The 24,176-nt window shown below is 37.1% G+C and overlaps 1 protein-coding gene across 1 annotated transcript in view; it reads left to right on the forward strand.

Moving 5' to 3' along the window:
• EXOC6B (exocyst complex component 6B) overlaps nucleotides 1-24,176 on the forward strand; it is a 519,851-nt gene that overhangs the window by 377,307 nt on the left and 118,368 nt on the right. Inside the window, exon 20 of the mRNA XM_015587609.2 lies at nucleotides 3,217-3,290. Coding sequence (XP_015443095.1) covers nucleotides 3,217-3,290 — 74 coding nt within the window. The remainder of the gene's footprint in view (nucleotides 1-3,216; nucleotides 3,291-24,176) is intronic.

Here is a 24,176-nt window from a genome sequence, read left to right on the forward strand (position 1 = left end):
CTCACTAACTCATCACTGAATGGTAGCTGAATTTCTCCTGATATTTTGTCCTGGATATAGAACGGTGTTTCTTAACCTTTGTTTGGTCACCAACCCTCCAAAAATTCAATGAAAGCTATGCACCTTCTTTCTGGAGAAATGCATATTCACACCAAAAACTAATTGTAATGATAATCAATTGTGATATGCCAGGCACTCTGCCAGCTGCTTTACATGTGTTATTTCATATAATCCTCATAGCAGCACTATAAGGAATGCACTGTTAGCTTCATTTCTGAGATAAAGATATTGAAGCTTTAAGAAAAGTAAGTAATTTGCCCATGCTAGTAACTGGGGTTCAAACTCTGATTAATTATGATTTCAAAGCCCATTTCCTCAATCATTGTGCACCGGATTTTAGGAAGCTTATAAATTCCAAAAGCCTGCTGATTGATGTTCATGTTGAGGACACCTTACCTATTGCAATCCAAAGATTTTTATTTGGCAGTGAGGAATGTGTATAATTAATGAATCTTGCTATTTTTGTAACTTATTTAATATGTAAATATGTGTTGAACAATTACTATTTTGAATACCTGTTAGCTTCTGTGATCCGGTCCTTATCCCTAAAGAGTTTACCTGGGAAGACAAGAATGACATAAGACAATGAGAAAAATACAAATATGAAGTCGAATATACTGTAATTAGACATTTCCATAAGCTATACATGAAAATTAATCTTTTTCACACATCTTAATGCAATTGTCATTCTTCGATTCTCTAATTTGTAAAAGGAAAATCAAATCTAAAAGGCCCCTAGGAACCTGGAAGATTCAGTGTGTCATAAAAATGAGGTCTGTAAAGTGAGACTCTGAAAACTAAATATGTATCACATCCAGATTCCTGAGTGGTTTCATCAGCATCATCTGTTAGCCCTAGGGAGCATGCCCAATTAGGAGATTCAAGAATGTGTAGCCAGCTCTCAAACCATGTATCATGGAATAATTCTGTTGAGTTGGACATGTGTAGGCAGAAGAACACCTTGCTCGTCACTGCATTTTTGACTCAAGTAGAGTTCCTACTGACAGAGGGGACTGCAATACTGCAAATGATATAGCATAGCCTTGAGTCATTCAGAAGTAGTAGTGATAATCTACCAGCCTTGGATGAAACCATGGGGCATGGGAAGCTTATTTAAGCTGACCACCTGACAATCAAGGCTGTCAAAGAGAGTGGCTGTAGCTATAATTCAAATAACTGCTTTCTACAAGAGCACATTATGGGAAAGTTGTACATCTGACTTGAACAGCTGCTGTATACAAGGTTATCACAGAAAATGGCTATTGTAAGATATGAAGGATGGATTGTGTCACGCTTTCTATTAACAGGGCCCTCATCAAGTATTTGTACACTTTTAAAATTTTACTCTTTTAAAACTTTAATCATTTGGGCTATCTGTATGACAGAATTAATTTAGAAATAGCGTTTGAATTTTCTTTCCAAAGCAAATAGAAACTTAGTGATGCTAATCATGCTATGTAGTTTCTCTTCTCTATTTATGCGTTATTTTTATTTGAAATGTCTAATATAAGAATCTTTTGTGTACAGTTTTATAATATATTTATGCTATATTTTATTTTTATAAATTGTTTTAAATTTTATTTCACATACTGTTTCTATAATTCCTGCAACTTAACTTGTTAGCATTATTTTTTAAAGTGGGGCAAGAATTTTGTGAAAACCAGTGATGTCTAAGAAGCCCTTAAATGGAAAATATTTTTAAAGAAAAGAAATTCCTATCAGTCTTCAAAAATCATCATTTGAATCTATCCAGTTGCAGTTGTATAAAGTAATTTTCTAGACAAGTATGCAAATATCTCGATGGATTTTATTTAATTTCTAAAGAAAAATATAACTCTATAATTTTTAAAATTTATTTCTGGGGGAAAATATAATTGAAAGGAAAACATTTCTTTTCATATTTGCTTTGAGCAGATACTCAAGTTGTTTTTGAGGTAAATAGTAGATTGATGTTAAATGTCCATCGCACTCAGGCTTCACAGAGACAACTTAAGACGTAGTAACTGTCCAACTTTTGAATTTGCTGTGTGTGTGTGTGTGTGTGTGTGTGTGTGTGTGTGTAGGGGGCTTACACAAGACCTTTTGATTTCATAATAAGCAGGGCTTAGGGACAATAAAACTTGAGGGTGTGTGTGTGTGTGTGTGTGTGTGTGTGTGTGTGTGTGTGTGTGTGTGTGTGTGTGTGTGTGTAGGGGGCTTACACAAGACCTTTTGATTTCATAATAAGCAGGGCTTAGGGACAATAAAACTTGACATTCTTAACTGTTAGTAGGATTTGTCCCTATAGCCCTATGCAGTTATCTTCTCGTTAATGTTGTAGAAGCCAGAGTCATAAACTGAGCATGTACCCAAGGCGCTGCTATAAATCGCAAATAGCATTCATGTGGCCTCTTTGACCAAAGACTAAATTGGAGGGAAGAGAAAAAGAATTTTTGGAATTGGAATAGAAGTTGAAGTCTGGAAGAAGAATATAACTAGGAGGATGGACATATGCAAATGTTCTCTAAGTTTTTGTAATAAGATTTATTTAGATTGGCCTTTTCATATCTGCAAATACTTCTTTGCTCAAGAGCCAGACACTGGATTGGGGCAGCCTCTGCTGCTGGGGTGCGTGTGTGTGTGTGTTGGCAATAATGCACTCATGAGATAATACAAATAATCAGTGAGGGAATAATTAATGATGTGGCAGGGAATATTTTTTGATAAATGCTTAGGGAATGAGGTGACAGGCGTGAAATTAGAAAATTCCTTCAGCGATCTAAAATATAAATAGCTTTCGGAACTGAAAAGAGTTTCACAGCTGAAGATTTTATTGTGTTGAGAGGAAAAACTTTTTTCTCTCCCCCACTCCCTCCTCCTTTGCAAGTTGTTTGTCCATTCACAAAACAAATACTCTGAAGCCCAGCGCGGCTCATGGGAATAAATTTCAGGTCGAATTAGTACAGTTTCCTTGCTGTCAGGATGCTGGAATTAATGGTGTTTTGATGACACGAATTTTGAAGGGCAGACAAAGAAGCTGAAGGGAGAGAGACATGACTCCTTAGAAGCATGGTCCTCCTCTCCCCCTGCCTCTCTTGTCTTCCCTGTCATCCGTCTGCCAATCTCCCTGTCCATGGTTAGTTAAAGGCGCTTTTTATCCTCTTTTCTTTCCCACAGAGTTTGCCAGATCCGGCCCGGTGCCTGGGTTCCAGGAGGACACGCTGCAGTTGGCCTTCATCGACTTGAGACAAGTAAGTCTTTGTGTTTTTGTTTTTTGTTTTTCTTTTAAGATGTGTGACTGAAGACCATCAGGTCTTAAGGAAAAGGGGAGGGGAGGGGGATTGGCGTTGGCGATTCACACTGGAGACCTAAGGGTTTTTCTCTGTGTTTGAGGCCACCTCTTTTATTTAGCTATCTGGGATCCTTAGCTATGGTGGAGTTAAAGGTTTTGTGGGTAGAAGGGAAGGCAGGAGGTGGGAGGAGGGACCCAGAGGGTAGAGGGACTCAAGTGACCCTCAAGTGATGTGACCCATTGTGCTATAGTTGGCTTCTGCAGACACAGCAAAAAGATAACTCAGCAAACCAATGCTAAGCAGGTGCACTGATGCAGAGACTGCCTGCCCGGAGAACTTTTGTTTGCAGATAATGAGGGCAGCAGCTTTTAAGAAAAATGAAATATTTTACATTCTGGATTGTTGGTTTGGTATGTTGACTTTTTTCTCTTGCCTTAAGTCTTCCGTCCTTTCCTTTGTGGAATATGGTCAGCCATGAGTGACTAAGTGGTCATTTTAGAAGATGATTAGCAAAGGCCCTAAGCAGTCATGCTAACCTGACAGGCAGTTCTATTAAAGTAATGCGATGAAAGCTGGTCCTTAGGCATACCTGAGCTTTGCAAGCCCATCAGGTTGAAAGAGTCGTTCCACAGGGCTGTTGCCTGCAGACCGAAATGGTGGGTCGGTAGGCCTTGGTGGTTTGGGTATAGAGGAGCAGGATGGGCGGGGGCCTAAAGAGGGAGAAAGTTAACTGGGCTCTGTCAACTCTTCACTCTGAAGATGGATGGGGTTGGATAGAAAGTGTGAATGAAGTAAGAATCAATGACTGATGCTTCTCTCCTATTAAAACAATCTTTTTTTTGGTCTGTTTTAAAAAAGGGCCTGGCTTTGTTTCTCCTGCCATAATGATGCAGTGCCTCTTGTTTTCAGAGCTGACATAGTTTGCATTCTGAAAACTTTTAGATGCCCAGGGTATTTCTTAAAGCTGTAGGACCCCTTGTATCGGTAGTCTCCTTACCACTGTGACTTGATTCATGCTGGAACAGCTTTTAACCCATAATGGATGGCCTGAGCTACCCCTGAATCCTTGTGGATGGGTGGTGTAATCTGTCATCTGATGACAATTCTGGAAAGCTCTGTTAAGCAGAAAACAGAAAATTGTGTCTCTATAGATCCGCCAAAGTTTGAGGATTCAGGCCGCGTCCCAGAAACGTGTGTCAACTTAATATTTTGGGGCTGAGGTGGGGGTTCTCTTACACATAAAGGCTTTCCCAGCATGGTCACAAATGGAGCTGAGTATTTCTTTCTACACTTAAGCCCTTCCACCTGTGGATTTAGCTACTCAACTGAGACATTTAGGTTTTAACCCCTTCGCTGATGTAAGGCTGAAAGACTGGGATTTTGCTTTAGGGTTTTGTGAAATGGATCTGTTGGACTTTCCCCCTGTTTCTTCTCAGACTTCTGAGCCAACTGGCTTTTCTTGGAAAGCAGAAATTGAATTTCGTTGGAGAAACGCATCCAAAGAAAAAAATTTTCCCTTCTCACTATTCATGAGAAGGAAGTGTGGTCATTCTCTCTAGTTGGTGGTTTTGGTCCCTATGGAAAGCAACTAGTGTTCACAGAAAATGTTAACTATGGGAATGAGTTAGACAGCACAGCCAAAAGAAGGTGAATCTGAGCCGAGGGTGAATGCTCAAGTACTTGTGAGCTGTCAGTGAGCATTTCTGTTTATGCTTACGTTCTTATTTTCTATTACATTTCTGTTCTCCAGATCCCTTTATGTTTTAACAGTAGAACCCAAAGTTTCAAAATTTTACTAATAGTGAAAGACTATGCTTCTTCCCATTGAATCTATCACCTAATTTCTATTTATGTCTGTCTCTGTTAAAGCAGCCTAAATTTTTTTTTAACTTAGATTTTTTGAACAACTTTCCTAGCTCTCAGGCTGTAGCTTACTTTTACTAGGCCTCAGGTAGGTTGAACTAGTGTGAGAAAAATTATTCTTCCACACGCCATGCTGAAAATATTGATCCTTTTGCAGTTCATTTTAATCATTCTCACAGCTTATTTAAAGTGGGCATCTTTTTAAAAGGAAACTGCTTCTTCTGACCTTAGAGATGTTCAAACTATAAATACTGGGAATATGTGTTCAAAGGAGGTATCTTTACCCAAATGAGGCATGATTAAATGTCCTTGAATATGTATCCTTTGCATATACTTTTCAGAATCCTAAAATGGACATGGAATTTGGGGGCTGGGGGCAAATTTTAAAAATCATATAGTATAACCTTTGGCTTGATACTTGAGTTCCTGTACAGCACCCCAGACTGTGCGTAAACATCCTCCTCGAGGAGATCTCACCACCCCGAAGCAGCAAAGTCCACCTTAGGACAATCTGATTATGAGGAAGGTATTTTTTAAGTTAGCTGAAATCTCTCTCGCTTAACTTTGACCCTTTGATTCTTTATGTTTTTATTAACACACCCAAATTTGGGGGACAACCTTTTTATCCTGATTTATTGGCTCCCTATCTGCCAGTAATTGAGACTTTTTCAAATGTAGCATTGTTAATCATTCCTTATTTAGTCCTTATGTGGCTGATTTTATGGACCAAAATTGGAGACTTTACTCCTTTCGGTCTATATTTTTCTCGTAGACATATTATTAACAACAGTATATTTAGCCTATCTAAGTAAAACGTCTTAGGTTCTGATTCATTTATCCACCTTATTAACTGATTTAAACCATTATGCCCTTTATAAGTCAAAGATAAGAATAAACAGGAATGGCAGAAGTTAAAGGAAGAAGTTAAAATTAAGGCAGGTTATAGGGTGCACACCCATGCAGGAAGGGGATTTTTCCCCAGTCCAGTGAAGCAAAGATATTCTTTTACTGTCACCGAGTGTATTTGCCACACTGGTTTATGAGTATATTTATTCTGATCATGCTTTCATGTTCTTTTGCTTTAAAGTAATTCAGACACTATCAATTGGATAATAGTTTTTAAAATATTCAAAACATGGAATATGTGATGAAATCATCTCTCTATGGAGTGTAATAGCAGAGTGTCATTTTAAAGCTATGGAATTTTACTGGGAAGCAAATTAGACATGGATAGCAAAACTATTCATCCTTTCTCACCTGTCCTGTCTATTCTAATTTTCCTGCTTCTTAAGGAAAAGAGTGAAATGACATTTTGAATATACAAGCTTTCATGATATTTTACATTTGTATAGCACTTCAAAGTTATAGTAAATTTACATATATATCTCACTTGTCAGATTTCTAGGTTTAGAAAGCCTGCTATTAATAATAATGTGAATTAGACAGTACAAATCAAAATCTCCGTCTTTGCTACTTTATACTTTCTGCATTTTCAAGTTCATAAAAGTAGGATAGCAGTACAAGCTCACATTCATATGTTAAATATGTGCATATTTCTGTCAAAATCCAAATTTAGGTTAATGCTAAATCTTGAGAAGCACAATTTAAGGGCCCACTTATTAATTACCTTGAAATGACATGTACACTTCAACTATTAACATTTGCTGGCCTAAAAGGGTTTATCATTGAGAATTACAATGCAAGGCCAATCAATAGTAGATTCTCAGCAGTTATTCGATTCTTTAACAGTTCTATGGTTTGTATTTTTCTTCTGCTGTTAAATGTTCAGTAGATAACACTGATGAACACCAACCAGAATATGAGCCTCAGTTGATTTTTATTTTAGTTTATTAAACTCTGAGAGCCTGCTATGAACAAAGCACAACCTAGGTGCTATGGGAATACACAAAGGAATGTAATACAGTCTCTGTCCTCCAGGAGCAAAGAGGTGATCAGCAAATACTTGATTCTGGTATAAGGCACACTGTGATGAGTATTACATTCATAGGTTATAGCCATTGTGTATGTTTCAGTTATTTCTGAAGCTTTTGCTACATAACGAATTACTCCAAAATGCATTGGCTTAAAATGAAAACCATTTATTTAGCTCAAATTTCTACAGATTGGCAATTTACAGTAGGTTCAGCTGAGCTCATCTAGGCTTCGAGATCAGTTTTCTAGATTGTCCAGGGATTGCCTTGTCTAGGATGTCTTGGCTGGGCTGACTCTTCTCTGCTCCATGTGATCTCTCATCCAGCCTAACCCAGGGGCTTATTCACATGGCATCTCGACAGAGTTCCAACAGAGCAAGAGGAAATGTGCAACCCCTTGAGGCCTACACTTGGAACTAGCAAACTCTCTATTCTGTTGGCCAGAGCTAGTCACAAAGCCAGCCCAAATTCAAGGAATGGGGAAATAGATTTCGACTTACATTCTAGTTGGGATATAAGACTTTTATATAAATGATGCGAAATAAACAAAGCAAGTCTAGATCAAATTTGTGTCTATAAATACAAAGAGGCCATGAAATGGAGGGGTCTTTGTAGACCTGAGTCATTATAAAATATCTCATGGAAAAGGTAGAGGGTTAAACTGAAAGGAAGATAGATATTGATGGGAAGAAGGTACTTAAAGCATAGAAAATAGCTAGTTTTAAGTTTTCTTTAAAAGCGTGTGTATTTGTGTACGTGTTTTGACTTAACCAGGATCTAGACTAACTTTCTTCCTTTAAGTATTAAGCTAATTTCTTTAAATCTCCATTTCTTAATTTCTCTTCTTTATTCTTTATTTTTACTGTGCAGCTTCTTCATGTGTCTTTTTTTTTTTTTTTAATGTCTTATGCCTTTCCTCATCAAATGCTGCTTTTTGCAGGCCATGCAGAGACATTTCACATTTCTGTTATTCACATTCATTGTGAGGAACTCCCAACTTCCCCCAGATAATTACATACATTATTTATTTATTTTATGTCTGTTCACCTTACATGTATGACCAACAGGAAAAAGTTTGAGTATGTTCTTTTCTTTAGTAATATCACATTATTTTCTCTTCCTTGGCCCCAACTGTCATTTACTTCCGATATACATAAGTTTTTATAAAGCTGAATGAACTAGGTTGTGACATTGCATCAGATCTCCTGAATGGAGCTTGTTGGCAACGACTCTTATGCAGCAAAGCCATCCCAAGATATCTGCGGCTTTTTTTAGATTGAGCTTGTGACATTCCCTCTAGGCCAGTTATTCCCCAATTTCTAAACCTTCATTCTAAAGTAAACACAGTGCATTTCCATTGCAGGCACTTAACTTGCCTTAAAAACAACTATAGGACCTAAGAGAAATAATTGTATATTTCTTTGGAGATGTTGAACAAATTCTGATGTAAAATCAATACCTTCAGCTGGTCAACATCAGGTGGATAAACCTGAGAATAACTCAAGAACCTAACTATGAAGAACTGCCTCTCCTATTTCCTATCCTATCTTGATTCCTTTCAATGAAATTTTGGTTTTTGAATCAAATTGCCTTCTCTTCTCTTTTGCCCTGCCCTAAGTCTAATAAACAATATTCTCACTCAGAGGAACATTCCCTCTGCCAGACTGCTGCTGGCTCTTGTGGAAAAAATCTTAACTTTGCTTAATAATCTCTTATATTTTAGCCTCAGTAGAACACCTGTTTATACCAAAAACTGATTTTGTCTGATATACCACATATCAAAATGATATACAGTCAATGGAATTTCTTTTTTAATGTTTCATCCAGACCAGTCTAAACAACCCCTAACTAGGAGGCCTGGTTCAGAGAAGGGCAGGCCCACATCTTAAAAGGCCTCAGGTGTCAGTCTTCATCCCAACCGTTAAGCTATATTTAACAGGAAGAAAGCCATCTCCCACCTGTACTTCTTAATACTGGTCCTTTACATGCTGGAATGTAACTTGGGATTTTGGAGAGGTAGGAAGTGGCCTGTAGTTTTCCTAAGTATTTACTGAGCAGTTGTCAGTGGAGTCATGGTGGAGAAGATGAGGTGTGGGGGAAGGTAGGAGGGGAAAGTTTTAATGAAAGGATATTCTTGGTGGAAGAAAACAGAGTGGTATGTAAGCCCTTTAGTAGTCAAGTGTATGGATCGGTAATGCCGTCAGTAAAAATACTCTCCAAATGCTCCACTGAAATATTTTGTTGACCTTCAGATTGTGTATGATCTTGAATAATAACCTGTAAAACTGACAGTCATCTGCACCAGAGTCAGAAATCAAACAGTTTGATAACTCATGAAATTAGAACATGACATTCCTGTGACTGATGTGAATGGTGGGGTTGGAAGGAGTGGTTTGGGCCACAAAACATGTTACCTGTATAGAAAAGATTATCTGCGCCACTGGTAAGGTAGCATATCTGTGTGGGTAGCATGTATATGTAGGTGGAGTCGTTTCAGAGATGAGATCCAGAGTCATTATATCCCAAAGGCATTTGGTAATCAGAAGAGGATGTAGTAATTAATATATCAGATCACCTGTACAGATCTCTTTGCTTATACAGAGCCACTAAAAGTTCCTGAAGACCATAGTCCGTGTCTTGACACAGTTACAGCACTTGGATGTAGATATAGACCTCCCTAATCAGAAAATATTCATTCATTCCTTCATTCATTCAGCATATGCCTAGCATCGTTACGGTGGGTATAGTGGCATAGTGGGCATAGTGCAGTGAATAAAACATGGTCCTTGCCCTCTTGAAGCTTACATTCTTGTATAGTTGGCCTATATTTGTAAAACAGGCCTTTTTAACATTCTGCTCTTCCCAAAATCTCTCTTCGGATGGCCCTGATGCTTCTAGGGGGTGCCACTTTGTCTAGATTTTGATGTTTGGGATTGTCGCTGTATTGTTCAGTTTTAGGGACAGCTGTAGAATTTTCTGGAAAGATCCCCAGGACAGAGACAAGTCGGCTGTATACTGATACATAGGCTTTCAGGAAAGAAATTTTAGCTATGGTTTGGCCGTCTGGTATAAATAATATGGTCAACTTGAAATACTTTAAAAATCAGTTCTTTGGTTTTTAAAAGCAGGGTTTTCAGATTGTATTGACAAAATCGTTTTGCCCAAATTGTTTTGACAGGCACTCATAACCTTCAGTGATACTTCTTACCTCAAAGGACGCTCTAACAGCCAATAATTTCTGTTCCCAAGCAGAGGAGAGCTAACACCTCTGGTTCTGTAAAAAATATAAATAGGAACATTTTTGAGAACAGACTCCACTGAGCTAGACTTTTGACTTCATGTAAGTCAGGGTTGGATTGGCATGCACAAGGGCGGACACAGGTGCAAAGGATCTTCAGCTACTGAAATGCTGCTGCAGCCTCTGTAAACCAGATACATCTCTCTACCTTGCTTGGGACATTAGTATCTGGAGCCATCATGGAAAATTTATAGAAGGAATTGCCAGTAACAAGTAACATTTTCTGTGATTTACTGAATATTTTTGATTGATCGGAGGACAGTCTGTTCTAGAACTGCCGAGACTTTGTTTCACCTAATACCAGCCTCTTAACTGGGAAGGAAGTGAGCTCAGAAATTCTCAGTGCTTTTTTAAAAAAATTTATTTACCACAGAATCTATTTTTTCTATACCAGGATCTTGTAAACTAATATCTAAGCAGAGTACAATCTTTAGTATAGAAATCATGTGAGGTGTCATATAAGTGCTAGGAAAAGACTCAAATATTTAATGGGTCAAATCGCATCAGAGCATGTTGGGAAGGCTGTTTTCTATTCATTATCCTCTTATTATGGAAATCATTTTAGCAACTTGGAGGTCTAATTTCTTAAAGTCTCATGGAGTTTTTTCAGGAGCTTGGGAATCAAGAGAAGAAGGAACAGGTAGTAGTTGTAGATGCTAACTACATTGAGACAATGGTAATCATATAAGAGGTAGACTGCTTATTGATTTTTTTAAAATAGAGAACAGTCGGGATCCTTGAAGGGAAGGTGGAAGGTCTGATGAACTCGACTGTGTATTTTGCAGGGGCTTTGCTCTTCCTCAGAGTGGAAGCACACCCACTTAACAGGAATGTAGGTGAGACACTTAGTTCTTTTCACAGTTGTGCTTTGTAGAGAGGTAGCTTCTGAGCCATTCTAAGGGTCTTCCCCTTTAGACAGTTGTGTGTCTAGAAATGCTCACTCGTGAATGACAAGCACCATGGGTCCTGTCAGTGTTCTTAAACTGTATTAATGCAGACATGGAGACAAGAGTAGGTGAGGGATGTTCAGTTATCAATAGTTGTGGATAATTTTGGGGATAGCAGGAGACAAAACACGAGGTTTTTAACATACTTTCCCATAATAATACACTGGGTTTAGCCTTTGACTCATGGACCTACCAGGCTAACATTATCTACTGTTACCGTCAACCCATATTGGCATAGTCTTGCGTTAGACGAGAAATCTAATCTAAAATTTCGTCAACAGAGTTGTCCAGCACTTCCTTCTTTAACCCGGAGGTAGAGCTCTGCCACTTAGAGGTTCCGCCAGAGTATAGAACAGCCTTTTCAGTAGATGCTAGAAGGACCTTTTCTAGAAGTGTGGGTCTAGTCTGTGACAACCCTCCTACCCCTTTGCTCCAATAGAACAACTGTAACGTTTAATGTGGGCATGTGCCAGCATCACTTTAGATAGCCTCATAGTGATATCTCTCAGTTCAAAAGCTAGAGTTTCATTCAATTTCAGCTCGTGTGTGAAGAGCTAATAAACATAGCATAGTGAGCCACCTGGCATTTTCCACCTTCGCCCATGCACAGCGTCGGTGATCCTCTCATGCTACATCATACGAGACCTAGGTCATCTTAAGAGGCTAAGTGCTAGGCTAGCCTTAGGCACTGGACCACGCTCTGTTTCTCCCAACAAGCCAAGCCTCAGAAACTCCAGAGATTTCTCTCTTGCCTCCAATACATAGCATGAATATGCATACCCACAAACCTGGAATCTGTGAATTTCTGAGACAGGCACATCTTCAGGAGAAAAGACAGGAGAGTCATCACCAGTGAATTTCCCTGGGAGTAACGGGGGTATAAAGGTTGTTGTGGAAATGCTGGCTGAATTAAAGCCTAATGGGTGTTGAATGCAAATCTCATCTCTGTTAACTACACAGTCTAGTGTCCTACTAGAGGACACTCATAGGCCAAGGAAAGGGCAGCAGAGTCAGGCCTTGGAAGTAATTCCTAACTAGTGCATCCTACCGATAGCCGCTGGAGGGCAGCAGAGAGTGACAGCAAAGGGCTAGAATTAGGGAATTGGGGTATACTTCAGTTTGCCAAGAAAGAAGCCCCCTTAGCTGTAAGGGAATTCGTTACCTAAGAGCCACAGTTGCAAGCATAGGCCCCTGGGGAACAAGGACCAAAAAGAGCTTCCAGAACCATAATCTGAAGATTAAAACCTTCCATCTAGGCAAGTCCAGGAACCAAGAAGGGGTAAAGAATCGAGATAGGACAGACTGTGAAAGGGGAACCAGACAGCATCAGTAAAGGGAGGGAACCAAAAGGACAGTCTGAAGTGTCAAGTCCCAAGGGTAGCAGCAAAGATGGAATAGGAACTGAATGAAAGAAAGAACTACAGTCGGAGGCAAGCTAGTATGATTAAGATGAGGAGGCAAAGGTACAGTCAGGAAAGGCTGATTCTCTGAGGTTGCTGTCCCTGGGAAGGAGCCTTTTGTCGGGTGCATATCAGCAAGCAGGGAGCTTCAAAGGGACCAGTTTCAGCACAACCGCGCAGCCATATCTAGAGGATTCTTGTCTCTTAAAGTATCTTCTCCTTGAGTAGCCAGGATTCTTTCTTGGTCTTTCTTGATTTCAAGAGTAAAATAACTCATTGAAAATGTGGATGGGGAGGAGAATGGGGGAGCGAGAGAGAACATGAATGATATGACATTCTGAGATGTGACTAAAGGATTCTTATACATGAAATGAAATTGAACTTGGGCATGAAGCCCACCGGTGTGAAAGGACAGCTCACTTCCCTAGAATAGCTTCTGATGTCCCTTTTCATATTTTATACTGTAACATTTGCTAAGAATATCCAGTGGAAAAGAAAAACTGGCTCTGGTGACTATATAGGCAAGATCCCAATCCAAGAATTTAGGATCTATTCCCACTAGGTTAGCAGAGGGCTGTTTGGAGTCTTCTAAATGCTGAGTTTTCTAAACCCCTTGAGTATGGAGAAAGAAAACTCTTTCTTGACCTACTATTAAACTTCTAGTATCTCCCTTGTTTTTCTCAACCCCATGAACATCAGGAAAATGGGACTCCTGTACCTGAAAATTCAGGAGCCCTATACTGAATGTTAAGACAGAATAGTGGTTAAGAAGTTTGGAGTTGGGCAATCCTGGGTTACTTGCTGTGACATTTGGCAAATTATTTAACCTATCTAAGATTAGTTGCCTACTATCTTTGATTATATGCTTACCAAATTTTAAGTAACATAATTACATTCTTATTTAATGCTTAGTTCAGCATTATAAGCCTTATAAGTTATTATAAAATCTTCATTTTTATATCCTAGGATGTTTCTGATAGGTTAGTTCATAGAAATAAACAGGTAAATGACTAAATAAATTATGATATACCCATATAAAGAAATATCACTTACCTATTAAAAGGAATAAACTATTGATACATCCAATTCTAGAATTTACAGAAAATTCTAGAAAATGCAGACAATCTGTAATGAGAGAGATCAGTGGTTGCTTGGGACAAGGGGACATGACTACAAAGAAGCACAGGGAGTTTCTTGGGATGATAGAAATGTTCTTGGTGGTGGTGGAGGTGGTTACGTAGGTATGTATATTAGTTAAACTACATGAAACTCTACACATAAAATAGATTCATTTTATTGTACATAAAATTATATATGAATAGAAATTACTTTAAAAGTAGAGTCTAAAAAATTTTTATAAAATTTTGTATATAAAATTCTAGAATGTTACACAAAGTTCCAGAAATTGTATTATTTTTATACCTTTTATATCTGGCTTCTTTCATTGAATAGAATGTTTTGGTATTCATCCATGTTATGGAATGTATCAGCAGTTCATTCTTTTTTTTATTAATGAATGATATTTCTTTATATGTATACATCATAATTTGTTTTGTCATTTATCTACTATATTTATGAATATTTTATTGTTACTAGTTTTGCACTATTATAAATAAGGCTGCTATGAACTTTCACGTACAAGTACTTGTATGGATATATGTTCTTATTTCTCTTGGGTACCACTAGGAGTGGGATTGTTGGATTTCTGGTAAGTGTATATTTAATTTTATTTTTTTAAATGTTATACTGTTTTCCAGAGGGGTCATACCATTTTCATGCCCACCAGCAATGAGTGAGAGTTCCATTCGTTCCACATCTTCGTCAACACTTGGTTTAACAGTCTTTTGTTTCTTGATTTATTGAGGCATAATTTAAATATAGTAAGAGTCATCCTTATTAGATATACAGCTCTATAATCTTTGACAAGCTTATGCAGTTGTATAACCACCACCAAAATCAAGGTACGGAATATTTCCGTTACTCAGAAAATTCCTTTATGCCTCTTTGCAGTGAGTCTCCTCTTCCCCTACTCCCAGGTTGGGGCAATGACTACTCTGATGCTACAGTTTTGTCATACAAGTGGAATCACAGATGTATAACTGGAGTCACTTTTAATTTTGCCCTCTTTCACTTAGTGTGGTGCTTTTAAAATTCACTCAGATTGCTGCATATATTAGTAGTCTGTTCATTTTTATTGCAGAATAGTATTCCATTATAGGGATTATTTGTTTCCTCATTGTAAACGAGTTGATGAATATTTGGATTGTTCCCAGTATGGGGATATCAAGAATAAAGCCACAATAAACATTTGCATAAAGGTTTTTATGTGGACATATGTTTTCATTTCTTTAGAATAAATACTTGGGAGTCATACATTAAGTGTATGTATGAATACTGAGTCATACATTAAGTGTATGTTTAACTTTATAAGAAACTTTCAAACAGGTTTTCCGAGGTGGCTTTGCCATTTTGCATTTCTACCACCAATATGTAAGAGTTGCATTTGCTAATCTGCATTTGCTAATCTGCACCCTTGCTAATAATTGATATTGTCAGTTTTTAAAAATTTGTAACATTCTAAAATCACCTTTTGGTGATTTTAATTTGCATTCCTGTAGTGACTCCTGATGCTAAACATTATTTTGTGTGCTTATTTGGTATCCATATCTCTTTTTTAGTGAAATGTTTGTTCAAATCTTTTGTCCTTTTTTTTACAATAATTCTTGTTATTGTGTTAATAGATTTTTATTTATTCTGGTTGGTAGTCCATTATGAGATATGTCTTTGGCAACTTTTTTCTCTTAGTCTGGGACTTTTAATTTTCTTAACAATATTTTTCAAAAGCTTATGTTTTTTATTTTGTAACTTATATTTCATAATAGCATCTTTTTTTTCTTTTGTGGTTCATGATCTCTCTTTCCTATCTTAAGACATTTTCGCCTAACCCAAAGTCACAAAGATTATCTCCTACGTTTTCTTCCAAGAGTTTTATAGTCTTAAGTTTTACATTTAGGTTTCTGGTGATACATTTTGAGTTATCTTTTCAATATTATGTAAGATATTATCAAGGTTCATATTTTTATATAGAATGTACAGTTGTTCTAGCACTATTTGTTAAAAAGACTATGCTTTCTCCATTTATTTGCTTTTGACACCTTTATCAAAAATCAATTGACCTATATGTATGTTTCTATTTCTGAACTCGCTATATTTTGTTCTACTGATCGATGTGTCTCTCCTTTTCCTATGTCTTGATATTAATTTTATATTAAGTGTTAACATTAGATAATATAGTATGAGTTCTCAGTTTTTTCTTTTTCGAAATGGTTTTGTTTATTTAGGTTCTTTACATATATATCTTAGAATCAGCTTGTCGATTCCTATATTTTGTCAAATCCATAGGTCAATTTGGGAAGAATTGACATTCTGAAAATATTGAGTCTTCTAAACCATGTAATACAGTCTATCTCTCCATTTATTTATGTCTTTGATTTCTCTCATCAGTGCTTTGTAGTTTTCAGCAAATCTTGCACATATTTTATTAGATTTATTACAAAGTAATTTGTGTTTATAGTAAATGGTATTGTTCTTTTACTGTCAAATTTTAATTGTTCATTGCTAGTGTATAGAAATACAGTTGGGTTTTGTATGTTGATCTTAAATCTCAAATTTTCTAAACTCACTCATAAGATCTAATAGTATTTTATGCACTCTTTGGGATTTTCTAGGTACACAATTTTGACATCTGTGAATAAAGACAGTTTTACTTCTTCCTTTCCAATCTAGATGCTTTTGGTTTCTTGCCTTGTTGCACCATGCTCTCCAGTACAAAGTTAAGTGGAAGTGCTGACAGCATATATCCTTACCTTGTCCCTGATTTTAATAAGGAAGCATTTAGTTTTTCACTATTAAATATCGTGATAGGTGTAAGTTTTTTATGCCCTTCATCAGTTGAAGAATTTTTTCTTAATTCTTAATTTGCTTAGAGATTCCGTTGCGAATGCTATGTCAGCTTTATACCCCATCATTTAATAAGCTATTATTATTTTTGAACCTGAGTTATTTCTAATGTTTTATTTTTATATTTAAATTATAACATACATTCATATTTAAAGCCTTTTTTAAAATCTGAATTTCTTAAAGTAATTTCTTTATGCAAGAAATATAAAAACATTTTTATGGCTTTTAAATATATTGCTGGTTCCTATAACAAAGAGTTATACCAGCTTAAAGTAGACCTAGCAGTGTATCCATGCACTAGTTTTATAACAGACTCACAAATATTGAGTCTATAAACTATAAACTTTAGATGTATTTGGTTAATTTGACAGGTATAATTTTTTTATTCCACCATTTTTTGCTATACATAAAAAAATGGAGTGGCCCATGAACATCAGTAAAGGTATGAATTTAGCATGTCCAATTTTCATTTCTCACTGCCCTGTCCTATAATAGGTTTTTTGCAATTTGATTTGATGCATCTCTAATATAATTTAAGCTTATTAAAATCTATAATAAGAAAGGCTAGACTGATAATTCTAAAAAGTTAACTACTAGTAAAAAGCAGCACATGATTAAATGTCAAATTAAGTAACATGCAAACATTGTATGAGTTTGAAGGAGAAAAATATTGCTATTCCATTAGAAGTGGTGATTTTGGCCTTTTTGTTTAATGAGTCAGTAGGAGCTGATTTTGTCTCTTAGTTTTATTTTGGTTAGTTTTATAAAAGCATCTGTGACCAGAACATTTGAGATTCACTCTTCATAGTTTCTCTGAAAATTGTGGACATTTAGGGAAATTTAATTACATGCTAGCAATAAAAAATGTTCAAACTAATGTTTGGCTCCAGTGTTACTATAGAAAAGAGCAAATTAGCAAAGTTGTTACAGCATCTCTATTTTCTAGACTGTGCTAAAAAATACGTTCTAAAGACACCCGAAGATTCAAATGTTCATCTGGGCCAACCATCGATCAGGGAGAGGCCTCTCGAATTCTTCCCAGACCTCTGATACTTTGAGCCCGATCCAGGCCAGCGGCAGATTCTCTATAGCGATGTTATGGCCAAGAGACGTGGAGAGACAATGGGAAGAAAGTGGTTATCCTAAGCTCCTGGTACACCGAGGCTATATTAAAAAGAATTATCTTAAACGGTAGTAAATTGACAACATCACTGAAAGTGGATATATGTTAGGAAGTAAGAGGAGATATAATTATTCTTTTTAGAGTGTATACTGCTTATCATTTGTCAATACAGCATTTGTGCTTGGGGGAGGGGCACCCACACACATGTTCATACATGCTTCCCTGTTCTAAATCCAAGTGTGGTTAGAGTTCCATATGATGCTCTCAATTTTTCCTTCCCTTATAACCTCTGACAGAAGTCATTAACAGGGAAAAGGTGGTTTCCATGTGTTTTCTCTGGGATGCCAACTTCCTACATCTTTATATGCGGACATTTTTCTTTCACTGCCTGCTTGATGAAATGGTAGAGAAAAGAGATGACGGTTAATTTCATTGGTGGGAAGTGGTGAAGGGTAATGGAAGTGGATATGTTCATGGTTCTATCTTTTGAGTACGAAATTCTATTTTCTTCTTCTCTTGATCTGTTTTATTCTGCTGTCATTGAGGATCTTTTATGTCTTTTCTTCTATTCTGCCATCCACTATTTTTTTAAAACACAATTATGATCACGTCATTTGCCTGCTTAAAAAACCTGAGAGCGCTCTGTTTTCAAAAGAACAAACTACAAACTCCTAATAAAGCAGCTTGTCTTTCTGGTCTTTTTTTCCTGTCATTCTTCCCCATGTAACCTCTACATAGAACCACTCTTCACTCCTTCCTGATTCCAAAACTGGGTAAGCTCTGGGAACCCTCTTCCTAGCACAGAGTGCTGTCTCTTGGTAGGGTGACAAACTCCTTCCTTTCCTTCACAGCTTGGCTCAAATGTCATATCCTTTGTAAATCTTTTCCAACATCCTCTGGCAGATTTAATTGTTCCCCCTTTGGGACCCTGACATTTAGTATGTCCCTTCATTATTAATTCTCTTATAATTACTTGTTTGATCATCTGCCTTCTCCATTAGATTCTGAGTTCACCAAGAGCAGGAACTCTGTTTTACTTATCCTTGAATTCCTCTTCCTCCAGCAGGTAACATAGTTCCTATTAGATAGTATACTTTCATAATTGTTTGCTGAATGCATTGACTTAATATTGTTTTGTGGCATTTCAGAAGTAAATGGAATTAGATTGAATTTCCAAATAATGTACTCATACTCCCTTAATAAATAGTATTCATCATTTTCCTCCCACTCCATGCTCTTAATTTTCATTTTACTTTGATTTCTTCAAATGAAGTGCAGAGGTCAGAGCCCTGGGGAAGGCAGGACCCAATATGGGGAAAGGGAACTTAGCTGGTAGTCTCTGGGACCTAGCACATGAAGACTTTCTCTTCGTGAGGGAAGAGCACTGTATAGCTAAATAGTTCATGCTAGAAAAGAAAATAGCTCCTTACCTGAAAAAATTATTCTTAGTGCTTCAACAGGAAATGACTTCTCAGATGAAACACTGGGTGATATTCTTCTAACCTTGATGAGCATCTGGGTTCAAGTGTCAGGCATTGCTTTTATATTTCTGTCCCCAAAAATGAGGGCCATTTTTCTTAGTGCAAATGCACCCTTGTAGTTCATCCAGAATTTCATCCTTGTTTTATCCCTCTGAGACATATGAGCTCCAGAATTAGGCCAGAATGTCCATCTACACCCTGAAACAAATGCAAGTTATTAAAATCTTTCTAGGAAACAAATACAAGTTATTAAAATCTTTCTAAGGTAGTTTACAAATAATTTCTGCGGAGGCGATGAGGAATTTTTAATTAAATGATTGTGTCGAAAATGTAATATGGACTTACTCTCCATGCCAGAAATATACCTGTCTTCATCATGTATGATAAAAAAACTTAATGTTATATTCCATTATAACTTAAAATGTTCTAAAACTAAGTTCCTGATTTCCTCATTTCCATCATAAAAACCTGTTCCTTCTATAGTCTTCTTCATCTCAATAAATGGCAATTCTGACTATCTTCTAGGAATAGAAACCTTGCAGTCATCTTTGACTCCTTTCTCTCACATCCCACATCCAGTCTGTTAGCAAGCCGTGTTTTCTCTCCCTTTAAAATATATTCAGAAGCCAACCACTTATAACTATCATTCTCTTCTCCTGGTTCAAGTAATAATTATTTCTCACTGTATTCTTAACTGGTCTTCATGATTGTGACTTTGCCCCTCTACAGACCATTCTCAATATGGCAGCCAGCACAAAACAGTTAAAACAATAGTCAGATCCTTTACTCCTCTGTCTAAAACCTCACAATGGCTTTCCATTTCGCTCTAAGTAAAAGTCAAAGTCCTTTTAATGACTTACAAGATTCTATAGAATCTTCACATACACACATACCCCTTAACTCTCTGACCTCATCTCCTATGGCTTTTCTCCTCACTCTGCTCTCCCTCTGATAGCTTTCTTATTGTCCCTCAGCCATGCCAGGTATACTTTCATCTCAAGGTCTTTGCACTTGATATCGGCTCTTAGAGAGTTCTTTTCCAGATATACCCATATTGCTGGCTCTTCTATCTTCTCAGGTCCTTATTCAAGTCATTTAAAGTTCACCTTCTCATTGAGGCCTTTCCTATTTGAGAGTGTAAATTCCCTCTCCCACTACCTCTCCCATCCCAGCACCAAGTCAAAACTAAAGCAAAACATTCTACCCTCCTCCCTGCTTTATTTTTTCTGGAGAATTTACTATCTTCTAGTGTATTATGTATTTTATGTATTTTACATATCTTATTTGTAATAATGATAATGATTGATAAGAGAGTAGGGATTTTTCCCATGTTATGAACAACTTTATTCTTAGTTCCTATAATAATTCCTAGTACATGATAGGCCTTCAGTAAATATCCATTGAAGGAAAAAAATGTAATCTCTGCATATTTGCCTTGGTTTTAAGTACCAATGGGTTAAAAGCCCTTTAGACATGATTTTTTCTACAAAGCAACCTGATGTACCATAAAAGTAGGGAGTTCAGAAAATTTTTGATCAGTGATTAAAAAATGTGTCTAATATGTATTAGATATAAACTCCTTACCTTTCCTCACTCTGAAATATTTAAATCTATTTCCTAAAAATGTTTTTGGTGTGGATTTCTTTGCTCCACAATATAAATTGATGGGTACCTGCTGGTAAATGTCCCTCTCGAATAACATCACCCAGGATGATGATGATGATGATGATGATGATGATGATGATAATGATGATGATGATGATGATATTAAGTGTGGAGAGGAAAACTGAGCAAGATGCCAAAAAGTTTCTGGTGACAAGTTGGCAACCCATCTTATTAAAAAGTACAGAAGTCCCTTGAAAATGGTCAAAGTAACTTGACAGACCATGTTGAGGAGCAGTGTTTTGGTAAATTGAAAATTGACTCCTGATTGGAAAAGTGTGTTGCGACTTCTACAGAGGACTTTTAATGTTGTATAGAGACAGAGTAACCAGTTTTCTAGCAGAGTACAGTAACGTATAATAAGATATGGAGAGTTTGGGAAATCAGAGGGCACCAGGTGAATGTGACAATGTGGGATAATGAGTGTCAATATACCAAGGAGGGAGAGGTGGGAAAGTTCTCGCAATTGTAATAGCCCAAGTACAGTATTTTGGATAATTAAAAAATATATATTTAAACCATGTAACCTAAAGTTAAAATCTACAAATTTATTATTCCATCCAGAGAAATCTGAAATAAGATATCCAGTACTAATTTGGCACTTTTCATTGCTTTCTTTATGTCCCTTTTCTTCATTCCCTTTCTTAATATGGTTGTCACTGTCCTGGAGGGCTTTAGGCCCACAGAAACCCGGAGAATGGAGGATGATCTGTGGAGGCTATAGCCTACTGAAATCTCCCACTGCTTTTGCAGAAGGCAACTGGCAGTAGCTCACTATCCTTAAGTAGCAAATTGCCTGGACAGGGATCATAGAATTTAATTGCTATGTCTGTGGCTGACTAAGGCTAATTGCATAGATGCTAGGGTTGGGTGGCCTAGATAGGCTGACTCCTTGAAATGTGGATTTTTTTTTTTTTTTTTAATTTCCCAGTCTGGAACAGAATAAAATAGCTGTGGTTTTGTGTTGGTTGTATCCTATAATGTGCTGGGGAGCATAGGTTTCAGATATTTCTTTATTGTGGCTCCTGCTTTTTATGAGGTAATAGAACTAAAAAAAAAATCTTGGCAAAAAGTCAGATGTGGCAGAGGTAAAACCATTAACCTTTTTTCCTACTTTTTCTTTCTCATTTTCTTTTTCCAGAATCCAGTGGTATATTTACATACACACATAATCCTCTAAAATCTCTTATGTAGAGCTAGTGAGTCTTGAGTTGTGTACTGTCTTATGGTCTTCTAGGTCCGCTACCACCAGCAGAGAACTACAGCTCATGGCATTTTATAAACTATTACCTCTACTTTTGAAAAGACGTTCCTTAGGCTCAGAGATTGACATTGTTTCACCTGCATTTTTGTCTTCCTCATAAAGTCTCCAGAATAAAGTGAGTGAGCGATTAGAATCCATTTAGCAACTAATGGTAGAGCTACGTTCTATGGTTGGCCCCATAGGAGGCCAATATTGAAGGTGAAGTCAATGTGTTGTCAGCAGTTAGGTTACCTTGGCAAAGTCCTTTGTATTTTAATTGTCCCAGTGTAAAATGAAAAGATGAGGTTAGATAATCTCAATGTTTTCTTTGATCTCTTATGTTCTGTGTTTCTGGATCATCCTTACTAGCTTTAGACTTGTCCTTTTTCAAGATGACTTTTTCTTTAACTTCTTATATATGCTAGCTTAGAATTCTTATATTTCAGTTTTAGAAGATAGCATTTATTTCATAGGAACCTTTTTAGCTTTCCTATCACTGATGATCTTCAGCTTATAATACAGAATCCACCAAATCTTTAAGTTAAATTAATACTTATCAATCCACATATCTATATCTCATAGTATTTACTTGACTTAGTTTGGGGGAAAAAAAGGTGGGGAGTAGGGGCGGGTATTATTGACTCCAGGAGATTCCTTGCTTGGTTTCTGCTTTTGAAAAACTGAGGTAAGGATCTCGCTTGCCAGCAGTGGGACCTGCTATCTAGGTATTGCAGCTTTCCAAAGCTACCTTGCTTTAGGGAGTTCTAGCAATGATCTATTATTTTATAGCCTAGAGCAAAATGTTCCTGGAAAGGAGGTCTCTGAATGTTCAGCCAATTTAGCAGTTTATTGGCTGAGTGTTCGGAGATATTTCAGGATATTATGTACAAAACTGAAATTCATGTAGTCACTACCCAAGAATCAGCACCATTAAAGATGACTGGATGAAGGAAGTAGAAGCCTGGGCAAAACAGTTTTGAGAAAATTATTTCCAAGTTAAAAGAGGAAATCAGTCACAAAGAGGCAAAACATCACACAAGAATCTTCAAGATCAGTTTCCCTTTGGATCTACCTGTCTGATTGCTCTTTCTTGCGCTCTTTGGGGGTGGCTTTTTTTCCTCTCCCCACCCCTTAATATCACACTTCAGGGGTTCTGTCAGTCCTCTGCTCTATCAGTTCACTGTTCTTCTCACTCTCTATATTCTACCTAGCTGAGAAAAAATATATATATATATATTTATTATTTTTTGCGTGTGTGTGTGTGTGTGTGTGTGTCAGAATAATGCCCCATTCCTCCAAAGATGTCCACATCTTAATCCTTGGGACCTGTGACTATGCTGCATTTAGGACAAAAAAGCCTTTAAGGATTTTGAGATGGGGAGATTATACTGGATTATCTATGTGGATCCAGGCTAATTCCATCAGTCCTTAAAAGCAGAAGAGGGAGTCAGAAGAGTAGGTTGGAGAGATAAGATGGAAGAAAAAAGAGAGATTCTAAATGTGAAAGGGATTTGACCCAAAATACCGTCACATTGGGGATTAGGATTTCAATATATAATTCGGGGGGAGGGGGGGACGGGGCGGGGTGGGAAGGACAGACACAGACATTCAGTCCATAATGTAAGGTTATCCTTTGATTTCTCATAAATTGTAGAAAACACCTTTTCCTACTAATAAAAAATAGAAGTAGATAAAATTTTTTATACTGAAAGAATAAAGATTTTTTATTAAGCATTTTAAGTTGCATTCAATATCTTTCAATACACCACACCACAACCCATCTACAATCAGTCAAACCCAACAAGAGTTCGTTCTTGCACAGTACATGAGTTAGGGCAAAACTCGCTTCAGGTTATAGTAAGATCCTACTCAGGTCTGCGGGCAGGGATTGGGGAATTCCATCTTGTTTCTGATCACTAATATGTGATGAAGAGCG

The sequence above is a fragment of the Pteropus alecto genome, unplaced genomic scaffold (genome assembly GCF_000325575.1).
Source record: "Pteropus alecto unplaced genomic scaffold, ASM32557v1 scaffold131, whole genome shotgun sequence".
Lineage (NCBI taxonomy): Eukaryota > Metazoa > Chordata > Mammalia > Chiroptera > Pteropodidae > Pteropus > Pteropus alecto.